General features: G+C 39.8%; 1 protein-coding gene across 1 annotated transcript in view; it reads left to right on the forward strand.

Annotated features, from left to right (window-relative positions):
* The first annotated feature begins 13924 nt into the window (after positions 1 to 13924).
* Positions 13925 to 16179, forward strand: part of stc1 (stanniocalcin 1) — a 6355-nt gene continuing 4100 nt past the window's right edge. The window contains exon 1 of the mRNA XM_034870915.1: positions 13925 to 14204. Within this exon, the coding sequence (XP_034726806.1) occupies positions 14090 to 14204 (115 nt within the window). The 5' untranslated portion in view covers positions 13925 to 14089. The remainder of the gene's footprint in view (positions 14205 to 16179) is intronic.

Consider the following 16179-nt stretch of genomic DNA (forward strand, 5'->3'; position numbering starts at 1 on the left):
TGTAACTCGATTCAGAAATTCATCAATATCAATTACTGTGAAGTGAACCCAGGGTTCGTATAAAACTGATAAATTGCTTTAGACCTAAAACACCGTCTGGGTTTAATGAGAAAAACCTCAGCTACACACGAGGCTAACACGGCCCTTTTGGGTTGTGGTAGCGAGTGGGATCATCTCGTCGGTTACAACGCGAGACGAGTTCTTTGCATGGTTCTCATCACTTCTCGGCTCTCCGGTTGCTTCACGTCGGCCGACGAGATATTTTGCGGTAGCTCCGGAATCAGCAAACAAGTGTGTGTTGTGATCCCGGAAGTCTATGAGGTGCTCCCTCTCCTGACATGCACCGAGATGTAACTCGGTCCATGTCCTGTGAACGGGTCAACCTCCCTACAAAGCAACTCTTTTAAAGTTCTGTTTACCACCACTGCAGCTTTGGAGAGAGAGAAAAAAAAAAGCCCAATCACTGGGTTTTTTAGAGACATTTAAAATTGAGTAATTGAAAACACTTGTCTGTGTGAACGGATGTGGGCACCCCTCCAAAATGTATTCCTGAGATGCCTGGGCTGGAGACAGATCCAGATGGGTCTGAACTGAAACCAGATGGCCGGGCGGAGGGAACACAGCCTAGGTACGACTGCATGCTGCATACAGACAGGATCCTTCTGAAAAGGTACAGGCGCTGGGAATTGGCCTGCTGTGTGTGTAAATGTGTGTGTGTGTGTGTAAATGTGTGTGTGTGTGTGTGTGTGTGTGTGTGTGTGTGTGTAAATGTGTGTTTGAAGTGTTAATGCACAGACCCAAGCATGTGCTTAGGCGGTGGAATGTAAAGGGGAATTATAAAAATTATCTCAAATTATCTCAAATCCATGAGAGTAAAACATGTGATTTGATGACATGTATTGAGGTTTTACAAAATCTTTACTGACATATTCCATCGGCGTGTCTTAATGCTGTACGCTGAATGACAAAGCTTTAATACAACCTGAAGCTTTATATAACCTGGGTTGCTCCATATAAAATGCCCAAGATAAATCCACAATGTGACAAGGTTATAAAAGTTTTAGAATTTTGACTCAGGATTTCATTTTAGTTTTTAGACTCCGTTTGCTAGTTTTAGGTTAGGGTCAATTTTTCAGAAAGTTTTATTTCTTACAAATTTTTGTTTTGTTTATTTTTTTTAGAGCCGGGTATAATGTCTCAGAAGTAGGTATTAATATATAGATACAAATACACAACATAACTAAGTCCTTAACGTTATAGATGTGTTTAAAACCGCGACCGTTACGTTCTCTGGTTCAATTATAAAAAATAAAAAAACTGAATGTAAGGGTCGCGGTTTTAAACACGTCTAAGACGTAACAAAGGACAAAGGACAAAGTACAAAGGAAAAAGTAGAAGAAGAAAGGTTTTTGAAAAACGGTCTTGGTTTGGGTTTAAATCAGATGTTACTTTACCTCCGGTATCACACGCTGACGTGTGTGAAGCTGACGTGTGTGAAGCTGACGTGATGTTCACGAATATATATATATATATATTTTTTTTTTTTTTTTTGTTTAATTTTTATTTATTTTTTCAGAGTTTAACTGACATGCGGCACAAAAACATGACAGTTTAGGAAAAGATCGTAAGTGGGGTTACAAAATGTACCTTTCAGTGACACAAACCCCGGTCTCCTGGGCACAAGTCCTGTGTTGTTTGACCCCTCCACCAACACAACCTGCCTCCTTACGAGATTTCATACTACTTGCTGTTAATACTACGTCATCTCACAGCGCTACAGACGCTGCAAGGTGCCTTGTTTCTGAGGCTGAGAGCCACTGACCTGGAGCGAGTGTTTGACGAGTTGGGAGTGAGAACAGAACAGGTTGCATAACCTAATAGACGGCAGGTGTGTTTCACACAGCGAACGACAAAGTGCCATTGCACGATTAGGAGAGATGAAGCATGGGAATGATATTGTGGTCCACTGTGGGCTCTGAGAAAAGCATGGGTTTGATAAATGAATGCATTTCAAATGCATCTTCAACAGGCTGGCCCACACAAGTGGACCATACTTTCCACTATTGAACTTCAAAAGCATTTTCCATTTAAAAATGTTTCCAATCAGAATTTAGCTGCTTGCAACAGAAGAGTTGAGCAAAAAAAAAACATAACAAGCACACACAATATTAAAAACCAATGTTTTTTTTTGCAAAATGTCTTTGGGCTCCTGATCTGGGTCAGTAACATCCTTTTACATACCCTGAGGAGAAACCAGGACTCTCATGGACCCTTCAGCAGCACGGATGCTTTCTAAAAGAAAAACCCAGTTCAGGAGTCTGATGATGAGACTCACAAAAAAAAAAACTCCCTGACGTAACCCGAAGCTTTACCTGTATATCATCTGGAGAAAAATACATCATTCTAAAACCCTTTGTGATTGCATCAAAGATCAGGTCATCATGTAGGTATTTATTCTGTTGACTGGATAAACTCTGCCTGTAGAAGAAGCCTTTGAAACATTTTTTTGTTTAATGTAAGTTACTTTTTGAGCTTTATTTAACACAGAAACTGATAGCAATTACGTGTCTATGCTTAACATGTTTTTAACATGAATACAATCTTTCTTGAATTTGGTACTCACCCTGATATTGTCCTTGGGTCTAATTCGACCCGTTTTAAGTTATTTATTTATTTATTTATTGGGAGAAGAAATGGACCGTCGAAATAAGCACTGAAATGTCAACAGTAAAAACATTTTAAAAAAGCACCCCCAACATTGAAAAAGTTACAAAAATGTCGGGGAAAAACGATAATAATGTTGAAAAAAAGTGACCAAAACGTGTTTTTTGTTCATGGTTGACGGGAAGGCAACATAAGGGTTAAGCTCTGCGAGTAGTTGTGAACGCTTCCAGTGGAACATGAAGTGAGGAGTGGTACAAGCAACATTGAAAAGGAAAAACAGAGGTGAAGGCCCCAGAGATGGGGAGTCTGAGACTCAGAGTCGAGTCATGCAAACAGCTGACTTCAGACTTGACTTGCCACTCGACCCAAAAGACTTCAGACTTGATTTGGACTCGAGCTTCGAGACTCGTCCACAACTTGTTTTCATGCATTTATTGCTTTTAAAATCTAAATTAATTCATGTATTTCTATCTACTTTTATTGGTGCATATACACTGAGGAAAAAAAACAATACAGCTAGTATCGCGATATTTTCAGTGGCGATACTGTTTCGATACACAGACGCCATCAACAACGTGGAACTTCATCAGGCATCCCTAAACGCTGAGCAGTTCACTGAGCAGTATTACACAAAACTAAGTGGTACTACAACCAGGACTGGAGTAATTGAGTCCGGTCTTGGACTCAAGACCGTTTTTTTATGGTCTTGGACTTGTCTCGGTCTCGCTGGCATTTGGACTCTGACTTTTCTCGGTCTCGGCCACTGGTCTTGCCCAATATGGCTTTTGGTCTGGACCGAGTCCAGGTGTCTTTATTATGTTGATAATAATATTGGAGGGAAAGTGAAACCCAGAATAATTGTCTTGATACTGTCATGCATAAGACCTTTTTCCTGTCCTGGACTCAGTCTTCACTCATACTCGAGCCTCTTTGAACTCGGTCTTGTCTTGGACTCAACTAGTTCTGGACTAATCTTGGACTTGATTAGTCCTGGTCTTGGACTCGACTAGTCCTGGTCTTGGACTTGTCTTGGACTCGACTAAGGTGGTCTTGACTACAGCTCTGACTACAACATATCTACAACAAACAGACATTTATCACTAGCAAAATGATCTTTTAAACGGAAAAACATCATACGTGTAAAACGTGGCTAAATTAAAATGGGATCAAAACATTATTTGTCTCTTCTTGTACATATTCTTTCCTCAAAATTAGATTAGATTAAACTTTATTGTAATTACACAAGTACAGGTACAAGGCAACAAAATGCAGTTTAGGTCTAACCAGAAGTGCAATAGCAGCAGGTGCAGGATATACACTGGTTCAATAAGTGCAGGACATGGATATGTACTGAATAAACATAGAAATGAATACAATTATTAAACAGAATTTTACAGATAGAATTGTTCTATGAATATAATATATAGATAACTAGTATTGTGATAACATCGTTGGAACTAGAGTGTTATAGTTATATGCTTCTACATGTTCTAGTGTCTTTTCTTTTGCAGAGAAACAGCTCAATCTTTTAGTACCGTCTCACAGCAGTGCCTGGAGAATGTGGAAACATGTGTAGCAATTAACTTGTTCTCATGTAATGTTTTGGGTCCTAATGTTTCAAGAAGCAGAAGGGCAGCGTGTTTTCATTCCAGCCTCCAGATGTATGTCCCTGCTATGCTACTCATATTGGATACACGTTCAGGAATGCTGGTCCCATGAGTTTTCCAGCCATGTTCGAGTCAGGCAGACATCTGTTGGAGGGAAAACACCATCTACTGAGATACTACCGAGGAAGGAAGGAACTTTATACTCTTTGGAAAATAAACTGAAACATTACACCGTCCATTCTGCTGATGTGACGGTGAGTATTTGGTCTAAGGATCGACCGATATGGATTTTTTTTTTTAATGCCGATGCCAATACCGATTTTCTGTTCATCAGCCGTTGAACGATTCTGAAATATGGAGCGTTCTTGTTTTTCTTTTTGTTTTATAACCCGTTAAACTGAATATCTGACATTTAACCCTCATGTTGTCCTCGGGTCAAATTTGACCCGTTTTCAGTTTTTTTTTAATCACAAAAACATGAGTCTTTAAAATAACAACTGAAAATGTCAACATTAGAAATATCAAATAACTTTGGAAAAAACATTTTTTTAAAAAGCACCCACAACACTGAAACAGTGTCAAAAATGTCAGAAAAAGCGGTAATTTTTGTTATGGTTGACGCAAAGACAACACAAGGGTTAAAGACATCACCTTGGAATTTGAGCAACTGGGATGGACATTAGAGATATAATCGGCCGATATTATGCATTTCCCGATCTATCGGTATTGGCATTTATAAAAGCTGATTTTCTTGAGCCGGTACTGCTTTTTCTCCCTCAATTTAAATCAGAAAAATGTAAACCCTGTCACACTGGGTTTGATTTTGGAATCTGCTCTGCAATTTCTTTAAAAATAACAACAATTAAACAGATCACTGTCACTTCGGCAATCATCTACCCTTCATATCACCCATCTGGATGGGTGCCCTGCATATGGTTTACTGTGCAAGGTTAAAAGCCTTTAATCAACATCTACAACACAGCCGTGATGATGCGTTGCTTGCTGGAATATTATAGGACAGATATAATATAAGACAGATATATTATAAGACCGATATTATTAGAGCGATATAATCAGGTCATCATTAAATGTCCTTTGTCAACACTTTGAAATAATTTAAGAAAACAACAAACCTGAAAAGTAGCCATTGAAATAAAGTGCTTGATTTTTAATTTAAGACTGCCATGGTGCCAGTGGTTGGGGGGCCGGTTGGGGGGGGGGGGGGGGGGGGGGGGGGGGGGGGGGGGGGGGGGGGGGCAGTGCATGGACTCCACGTGACCTGCAGCGTCTCCAGCAACACAGAGCTGCCTGCAGACGTCTGTTTGGGAATAATGCCGGGAAAAAACTATCGGCGATGCGGATATATTTTTTAGTTATTTATTTATCCTTTATTTAACCAGGTAATACCGATTGAGATTAAAAATCTCTTTTGCAAGGGAGACCTGGCCAAGATAGGCATCAAAACTACATCACATCATTACATACGCACAGAGACACACACATGAAAACCAAATATGCACTTACAATGAAATCTCAATTAAAACATTGACATGTGAGGGAGTCCAACTCAAAGCTTCTCATTTTCAGCTTAAAAATACTCAAACGTATAAATCAGCTGGCAGATAAAATCGGTCTCTCTCTGAAGCTCATGTTTTCTAAGAAATGAAAATTTGCACAAGGTCACAACAAAATGAGATTGGTGTGTGCAAACTCTATGCTTTTCGGAGTGGTGGACACCACTAACAACAGCAACATGCACAACGGGTTTATTTACATTTTAGCATACTATTTATTAAGCAGTTACACATTTTGTATTACCATCCTGTATATATTCAAATGTTTGTTTTAATATTTTATTCCTGTGTTTTTTCATTATTTCATGTATGTACTATATTGTATCCTAGTATTTCATTTGTTTTGTGCAACTGATTTTGCTGCTGTAACACCCTAATTTCCATTTTTTTTGGGGATCAATAAATATCTAAATCTATCTATCTCTATTTGTAGCGCACCCACAGAAACCAAATCTCACTTTGGTTGCTCCACATCTGTCGGTTCAATAGATTTTCCTCTAACAATACAGATTTTAACTGGTTTCAGCAACATTGGTTAGGAAAATTTGATTTATGGAGGTAGTTTTAAAAGGTTTACAACTATTTCTATATCGTGCTTATGAGATACTTCCTGGTGCGCAGGAGATATCAGCAAAGATCCTCTATAGCTGAGCGCATGTCAAGTAGAGATGTTCCGATCCCAGTTTTCAACACTATTAACTTCAGTTTTACAGTTATTTTTGGAATTTATGATCAATAAACCTCATTTCTAGGAAATTATGCCTAATGTTTGAGTTAGAAAAGATGAAATTAGGAATTATTGAGACTAAAATTAAAGGAATGGATGTTGATGATAATCACAGACTGGAATATGTCAACTTTTACTCAATACTATTTCAAAAACACTTCAATTGGTTTTCAAATGCTAAAAAATGTAATAAGACGCCCCAAAATTAATGAAAGTAGAGATGTGTACTTGCCAAACAGCGTTGGGTGGAATCAATCATATTATTTTGGGGAATTAAAAAGAACATTGATAGAGGACAACGGGTCAATTTGACCTGAGGACAGGTGAGGACAACACGAGGGTTAACTATATTTTTGGGGGTATTTTATGCCTTTATTTTCGACAGCTGAAGAAATAAAAAGGGGAGAGGAAAGGAAACCTCTGTACGGGCGCCCACTCTTCCAGCTGAGCTATCCGGGCGCCCAGGAGATACCAGTCTGGGACTCATGTTGGTTTCCACATGCTCACTGGAAACCATCATGAGTACCAGTCAGAAAGGCTGTCCAGGAGGTTTTCATCTCCCTGAAAACACAACAAAATGTACCTGATAGCGTCATCAACAAACTGGAAGCTGATCACGTGACTGCAGTTTCATGCTGTGAATGTGAAATATGTTTTCTTTAGCCACATAATGTTTGGTTATTCAAACAATGCAATATTTATATTTTGTACCATTTCATTTAATACCAGTGCAATATTTATTTATTGTGTACTTTCACACAATGTGTATACAAAGCTATGTTACATATGTATACAGTTGGACTCAGGACTGTGCACCAGATCCCGTCCCCCCCCCCATCTTTTATTTCTCTGAACCACCTATACTTTATTTTATATTCTTATACTTCATATTTTTATATTTTGTGTCGACAGCGTAAAGGTTTTGCTTCAATCTCGTTGCACAGGTCCTGCACTTGTGTATAATGACAACAAAGGCTTTCTATTCTACAAGTTGTTAGATATAGATACACAAGGGTTTTTAATGGCTGTCTGATTTTATGTACCCATGTTGTCCAAATTTATTTTTATTTTGTTGTTTTCATATAATTTTATTGTGAAACCCTGTCATTTTGATCTGTGAAAAGGGCTGTATGCATATACTTTACTTACGTTAGCAGTACTTCGTTAGCATCATTTTACTAGCCTTGGTTTTGTCGTGCTCACCAGAAAGTCTAAAATGAAAAACTAATTCCCCATGTCCCTTAAGGGGCTCTGTGCTCCAGAGCGTTGTAGCTGGATGGGTTTTTATCCCAAATCTTTTCTTGTGATTTAATAATGACGTCTGTCTTCTATCGTTGGGGGGTCTCTCCGTTGTGTCTGCTGGGTACTGTGTCTAACGGACAGATCCTTCTGTCAGCGCCGCGGCCCACAGCTAACCTCCTGTTCAGACGATTTCCTCAAAAATGGAGTGCTATTCTCATGTGAACACCCCAAGCTTCTGCTGACAGAAAGCAAAACGCATTGCCCCCCCCCGCCGAACATCACACATCAAAACACACACAGAAAATGGAAAAATGCAGGTGCAAACATCACTGTCGACTGGTAATTATAATCCAGGGTGTGTTGCCTTCTTTCCACTTCACAAATATGACAAATCATAGTTCTTCCCCCCCCCCCCCCCACACACTAGAACCACCAGCATGTTTGAAGGTGTTGCTTTACAGCAACGTTTCCCAAACTTAGGGTCAGGAACCAAAATGGGTCGCAGACCCGTTTTATTGGGTCGCCAATTGTCAGAGTAAAATGCACATGAATGTTATGTGAATGAGCGTTGTTTTCTGCTACACTGGTCTGTTCAGCTCAGGTGCTGGGGGGGGGGGGGTTCTCTCTCTCTCTCTTCTCTTATCCTAGGAGGGGATGAGAACATGAGTTGAGAAAGGGGTGAGACACAGGAAGTAGAATATAGACATTTTCTGTTGTTGTTTACTTTTATAATGGAATAAATATACTTCATATACATTTAAATTCATGGTTTGTTCCGTCTTTTGGTCCACAGTTTAAAAATGTAGATGTTACAATGATTCATGGTGTATTTTTGTAAATTTGTGGCCCGGGGAGACGCCAAATTTCTCTTTTGGGTCTTGAGCTGAAAAAGTTTGGGTTGCAAGGGAATGTGATGGAAAAAAGGGTTTGAGAAGCGGCATTCTTCAGGTTGCGTATTGCAGAAAATAACCAATACCTTTGTTCCACAGGTGTCCGAGTCCCTTTGGAGTTCAAACATTTGCGCCAAAAATGCTGACTAATGGGTCTGAGTTCTTTTGGAGAGCTAAAATAGACAAAGTTTAAAAGCACCCTTTGATGGCTAATTACATAAACAAGCTTAAGTGCACGCGTTGTATTCGCAGTATTTGTGATTGTAGTTGCTTGTGCAAAGGGTCAGCCTTCCATTTATTATTACGTTCATTTTAAATTTCATGCTCATAATGAGCAATCTCACAATCTTATTATGATAGGAGGAACTTGCTGGGAGGCAAAGAGCAATACGTTAAGGGCAATTCAAAATTCAACTCAGATGCAAAGTGACCTCTAATCAGAGGATCAGTTCATTTAACTCGATGTAAATGAATGCTCTCCCACTGCAGCAGGCCTCTTTAACAGATTTGTCCTCTCGGTGAACTCTGCCCTCCATCTCCAGCGCCGTGCCAATGTTGTCTGTTATATCTCTGAAAACAAGGTGAATCACCTTCTCCTACTTGACAAAGGAATTCATTATCCTTCCCCCAAAGAGGACGCACAAGTGGTCTTCTCAAATGTGTTTGTGGTATGGACACGCTCCAAAAAGACAGAGTCTGCAGTGATGTGTTCACAAGGACGAGACCGACTCCCAAACTCATGAATAAACTCTCAATTCCCGTCTTCAGTTTCAGAGGAGATGCACCGACCCCACCATCCAAGCCTGAGCAAAAAAAAAGCCTAGGGAAGCAATAAATGCAAGAGCAGCAACATATTGACGGAGAGAATATCAGCTCAACATCTGACTCAAATCTTACATTATTCTGACGGTGGTGTGGGGGGGGGGGGGGGGGGGGGGGGGGGGGGGGGGGGGGGGCTGTCGACATTTAACAATGAGCAAGCAGGCTAGATTTTGACATTGAATTTGCAGAAAGGAGTCATCCGTCAATTTATCAGACGATTTGATAATTTATTAATCAGTTTAAGTAATTTTCTTTATTAAAAATAAGTAAGTAAGAAGTAAGAATTTGAGTTTCTTCTCTCCTCTCTGACAGTAAACTTAATAATTTTGAGTTGTGGCAAAAACAAGACAGTTGAGGACGTCATTTTGGGACTTTGGGAGACACTCATCCATATTTTCTGACATTGTATAGATAGTTTAGTAACAGTTCAAATAGTTAGCTAAACTACTGATAAATGGGTAACAAAGTTAGCTAAACTACTGACTAAAGAGTTAACATAATTAGCAAAACTACTGGCTATAGAGGTCACATAGATAAAACTACTGATTATAGAGGTCACATAGTTAGCTAAACTACTACACTAAATAGTTCACATAGTTAGCTAAACTACTGACTAAATAGTTCACATAGTTAGCTAAACTACTGACTAAATAGTTCACATAGTTAGCTAAACTACTGACTAAATAGTTCACATAGTTAGCTAAACCACTGACTAAATAGTTCACATAGTTAGCTAAACTACTGACTAAATAGTTCACATAGTTAGCTAAACTGACTAAATAGTTGAGTACCTCAGACTAAAAGCCGAGATGTGGATTTAAGACTTGGACTCAAATTGACTCGAGTTACCGTTTTGAGGACTTGTGAATTTACCAGTGAATAATTGACTCGAGACTTGGACCAAATGACTTGAGACGTCCTCGGGACTTGAACAAAGATGATTTGGTCACAGCTCAATAAATGTTGTGACCAGAAAGAGATGCTCTAGGGTAGAAACTGACAGTTCTTATGTCTCATGTGTGACTTACATAAGTTACGCCCTAAGATGTTGAGAAATTATTAGAGTTGAAGCACAAAGATAGCACACTCTTTTTACTAATGGGGCAATTTGAGACTGTCGAAATTAAGTAGCGTCAAAGATCGTAAGTTTTAACCCGACGATCTTTTTATAAACTTATCCAAGTACTTCGTGTCTAAACATAACCAAATTGTGACCATTTCACAACGTTAAAGACGTTCGTCTCCTGTTTAAAAATAAGTACAAGGCTAGTTTTTTCAACTTCATGCGTCACATACGTAACCAGAAGTGAAGTAATGTCGGATTTAAACCCAAACCAAGATCTTTCTGAAATAAACAAAGTACTTTTTGTGACTTAACTCAACCAAACTGCAACCCTTAAAAAAAAAACTTACAACGTTCTCTGGTTTAGATATACAGCAAGGTCGCATTTCCTGCCACCACTAGGGGGTGCTAATTGGACTTTGTGTGTGTTGAGTATAAGCGACTATCGGCTAAGTTTTGGTCACCGTTTTCTTTCTTTTATTGCAATTTTGGGTGTGTCAGTCACAAGGAAAACCGGGGAAATTTTCGGGGACAGACCCAGCCGGGGACAGGTCGCCAAAACCGGGCACATCTGGTCACCCTAGCTTAGCACACAATGACACCTCTAATGAACAGTATTTGTGATGGCAAGAGGACAAGCATGGCTTGAATCATTTTAGAGGCAAACCGAATGGTTAGTTTTCCTTCTTTATCTTTTACTCCACATTCTCATCATCAGGACAATCCAGCGTCCTAGCGTCTGAATCTGTGTGCAACGTTGCCCTGTTGTGAAGAGGCGTGAGGCCTCCGTGATTAATGATAGCTTCGAGTCCCACACATCATCCTCTGTATGTTGGCACGTGCAGCTGCAAGTTTGCAGACTCCGAGCCAACATTTCACAGTCTTGGGGAAGAGGACAATGGAGAATTAGGTCGACACACATAACGTCAACAACGCAGGTAGTTTATCTCCATGTTAGGGAGATTCCCCAAAGTTGAAGCATCAATGGTGTCACCGTTAAGCACGGTTCAGGAAAATGCCAAAGTGATAAAAGTCATTTGAATAATCTGGGTTTGATATTTAGACAAAGGCTTTAAAGTCTGGCACAGTACAGCCAAATTTGACTATAATACACTTTGGTCTATTAGCGTGGAGATGGGCTTTACATGTGTTGACATTAGGAACTAAAGAATAATTAGGCCATTTGGGGTAGGTATGGGACTGAATTTTTAAGTTTTTTTTTCTCAATCTGGACCCTATTGTCCCATGCTTTGCTGTCTAAGTGACTAATATAAACAAAGATGTTTGAAATTGGTCCAGTATTGAGTGAGAACGCTGATACTAGCAGTCGTCCAGCAGGCTGCGAAGTAGTGATGTGGCTGCAGGAAGCTTTGTGAACCAGTGTCTTTATTTTCTGAGCCCACTAGATGGCGCTCTCTGTTCAACAAAGGGTTGAGAATAAACTGAATTGCAATACCTTGGGCCTTTCTCTTCAAACCAAGAGCGTCATCTACTGGGCTCAGAAAACAAAGACACTGGTTCACAAAGCACACCCAAAGTAACCCATAGGACAAAAAAAATCAAGAAAAGAGGATGTAGTAACTACAATAATCAAGACCATTCAACAAAATAACAGAAAGTTCTGCTACTTTCCAGTACAGACATCCAGGCTGGCAAACAAGTTTATTTTATCCAAATGTTGCAACCCTAGCAATCTCACGAGCTCCTGGATGGACAGCAGCCCTTTATTCTTCCATATAGAAGAAGAATCTCTCTGGCTATCACTGAACATCTGCACCCAGCTTCTTATGTGCTTCTCCATCCAGCTTAGGATTGACCGAGTAAGATAGTTTTTAACAAAACAGTTTAAAACGCTCCATAGACTGTATTATTCCAGAGAAAAGTTACAGAAATTTGACCCTGATGTTTCACCGGTATGCAACCGGTGTAATGCCCAGATAGGTACTCTAGCACATTCTGTCTGGGCATGTAGTAAACTTTTTTCATATTGGAAGTGCATTTTTCCGTTTTTTTCTGAGGCTTTTGGTAAGAATTGGGCACCCTGCCTGTTGGTAGCAATCTTTGGGGCCACAAGTGTCCACTCCTTCAATGAACCTGAAAGAAGAGCCATTCAATTTGGGATGGTAATTGCAAAAAAAGCTAATCTTACGTGTATGGAAAATGGATTCTGTGCCTTCATATTGTTATTGAACTATTAAATACTTTGCATCTGGAAAGACTGAGATGTTATAATGAAGACAGAGGAGACAAGTTTGACAAGACATGGGACCCAATACGGACTCATCTTAGAAATGTGAACCCACAGACACCGGCTATTTTATGAGACCTCACTGTGAAAATCAGTATGTGATTTGTAGATGTCAAATTCATTTAACTTCATCTTAAGATATCTTTGTTCGTAGTATCCCTCCTTACCCTGACCATGGAACGTTACTGTAACCCAAGATGTGCTGTGTTCTTCATGTTCAGTATATTTAGTATTTGTTGTTAGGGTTTAATTTTCCTTTTCCCCCTCTCCCCTTTCCTTAATCTTTTCTAGAAAATCAATAAACATACTTTCAAAAAAAAAAATATAGGTACATATATTGTTTTTAACGTGAAACAGCCCCAAAATCACCATCACGAAACCCACCAGGCTCCATGTAAATAAACACTACTTTTTATCGTGTATAGAGCAGCAAATTTCCACAATTCACACATAAACGGGTGAATTAAAGGTTCATTTCAACCAAACCAGAGCGCTGATTGTTGGAATAGTGGGAAGAAAAAAAAAGATGGCTTTTAATAGTTAGATTTTTGTTTCTATCAACTTTGGATGACGTGTGTTACAATAAAATTAAAATACCTGTAAATGTAGTTCAGTAATGAAGGGATGAAGGAAAGGGTGGCTGAAGCTAAAGTGACAGGTGGATGGTGATGGCTGTTTTGTCTCTTTATTGGAGTTTTTTTGTGACTTTCTTTTCGTTTTGGGTCCCTTTGTGGTCGTCTTTTGTCTCTTTATGGGTGTTTAAACTCACTTTATACTTATATCATGTGAACATTAGCTACAGTTACTGCAGAGGTGATTTAAAAAGTCTCTATAGGCCAACTATTTAAATAAAAACATATTTAGGTTATTATAAAAAATAATAATGTCCACATTCTCCATGCTGAGCTGTTGGATCTTCAGTGGCTGGCTGCCTTAAGTGATTTTTCTCAATTAGTAGCTAGTGGAAAAACCAGGACCACGGTGTTAAATCCTGCCTTCTGATTGGTCCAGGCGCAGAACTCGTAATGTTCAGCGCTCCCCTATAAACCCATGCAGACCTGACATCAGTGCGATCTGTCATGCAAGTCCAAAGGAGTCCAGTGTAAAGACATTTGCTGCCAGCTGACTTGTAACAGCCTACTGTGCGTTTCTTGCGTTTTCTCGGCGCTGCAGAAGCTTGTCATTCATTCTAAAATCCCAAAGCAGGAGGCGTCTCTTTACATTTAGTTGTATTAGCTGTGTTGAGAGGACGATGCCTTTGAGGACCGGACTTTTTCTCCTGATGGTGCTGAACGCATCTGCAAATGAACTGGATCAGAACGAGTCTTATTCGCCCAGGAGAACACGCTTTTCTGCCAACAGCCCTTGTAAGTAACACGCTGCCTCCATCTGCATGCATCTCAGAGTGCACTGCTTAGGTGTTTTTTATCAATAAAAAATACATATGTATGTTGCACACACATTTCCACTATTCTGCCTGTGCTCGCTTATCATGTGGAGATTTTTTTGGTGTGTTCTCGTTATTTTATTTCTGGCCTATGCAGCCTTTTGTGTGGAAAGGAGCGCGCTGATACATGGAGAAGGCTGCGGGATTAACGCTGCGTTAGTGCCGGTGTCCTGCCGGCGTCCTGCCGGCAACAGATGAGCACGGCGCTTGGTGCTGACACCTGAGAGTGCAGGCGGTGTCATGCTGCTTTACTGTCTCTTCTCATGGCTTTTTTTGGCTGCAGCATTGGTCCCACTATTCAGTATTACAGTGGCCGTTAAGCTTCCCCAGTAGTCTCTCTGTGTAGTCAGAAAAGATGTGTTTGTACACTGGAGCTGTGTCCTTAAAGACAAATACGTGCCATTAGTTCCCATTTCTTATCCATGAAATTAAAACCAAATCCCGAGTCATTACCTGCTCTACTAACCCATCATGAAATGACACTGCAAAGCATGAATCATATTCAAATCTTGACTTTTCCTTTTTAACTAGAAGTGCGAACGATTAGGTCGATCAATGGAAACACCTAAAACTACTTTCTATACATCGATTAATTGTTAGTCATTTTTTTAATGGAAAAACGGCAGAAAATGCTGTTTTCAGCCCCTCAAATATTAAGGTTTCCTGCTCTTTTCTGTTTTATATGATGTTGAATGGAATATCTTTGGGATTTGGACTGACAAAACCTGACATTTAAAGGCATCAGCTTGGACTTTGAGAAAATGGGATGGACATGTTTCACTATTCTCTGACAATACAGACCAAACGAAGAATGGACAGCTCTATTTTCTTTAACACAAAAAGGTGAAGCGATGTGTTTAAAGGCAACAGGAAGCAAGGATGCTGATTTCCTTCTGCAGGAATTGCTTCATCATCATACAAGTCGCAGCTCCCTCTCTCAGTATTTTGAGAGTAGGCTCTGGTCCCTGATGGCAGGAAGACTTCATCTGACTGTGCAGGTCAACATGAGGGGCCCCACGTTCAGAGTCTGCCAAGAAGGCGTAGGCTCCACGGGGACATTTCTTAATGGTCATTACAAAGGATTTGAGTCCATCATAGTGGATTATTGGATAAAGAATGAGAAAAGATAACTATATTTGGATGGAATGACTTACAGATTATGTTTTGGTGTAAATTCTCATGTCAGTTGTGTGAATTCAGAGTTGTGTTCCTAAACCTGACGTGATAAGTTTTGGAAATATGGTCTAAATGATGTTGCAGGGTAGCGGTTTCATGGGGATCTGTGGTTGCTTGTGTGTGTGTGTGTGTGTGTGTGTGTCAGCCTAATTACAATCCCAATGTGATGCTTCTTAATTGAACGTGGCAGCATTTTCTGCATATTCCTAATCATGGGATCATTTCTGGGTATTTAAGTGAACTGTGACGTGCACAGCGGCCAAGATTAATCAATTAACGGTTTCATTTGAGCCATTTTTTTATGAACAGAAAAAACAACGACTCTCAGATTCCAGCTTGTTAAATGTGAATATCTTCTAGTTTCTTAATTTCTCTTCGACAGTAAACTCAATATCTTTGAGTTGTGGACAAAATGAGACGTTTGAGGACGTTTAATTCAGACATAACTAATGAATTAAGCAAGGATACATGTTCCAACCTAATTGAAGAAAGTTTGGTGGCAGCTTGCGTTTGTTTCTGTGTGTGTGTGTGTGTGTGTGTGTGTGTGTGTGTGACAAGTGTATGTCTGTGTGTGTTTCAGTGGTGTGTGTGCGCGGTGTGTGTGTGTGTTGTGCGTGTGTTTCAGTGGTACAAGTGTGTGTGTGACAAGTGTATGGTTGTGTGTGTTTCAGTGGTGTGTGTGTGTGTGTGTGTGTGTGTGTGTGTGGTGTGCGTGTGTT

This window comes from Etheostoma cragini, chromosome 5, assembly GCF_013103735.1.
Source record: "Etheostoma cragini isolate CJK2018 chromosome 5, CSU_Ecrag_1.0, whole genome shotgun sequence".
NCBI classification, from domain to species: Eukaryota; Metazoa; Chordata; class Actinopteri; order Perciformes; family Percidae; genus Etheostoma; species Etheostoma cragini.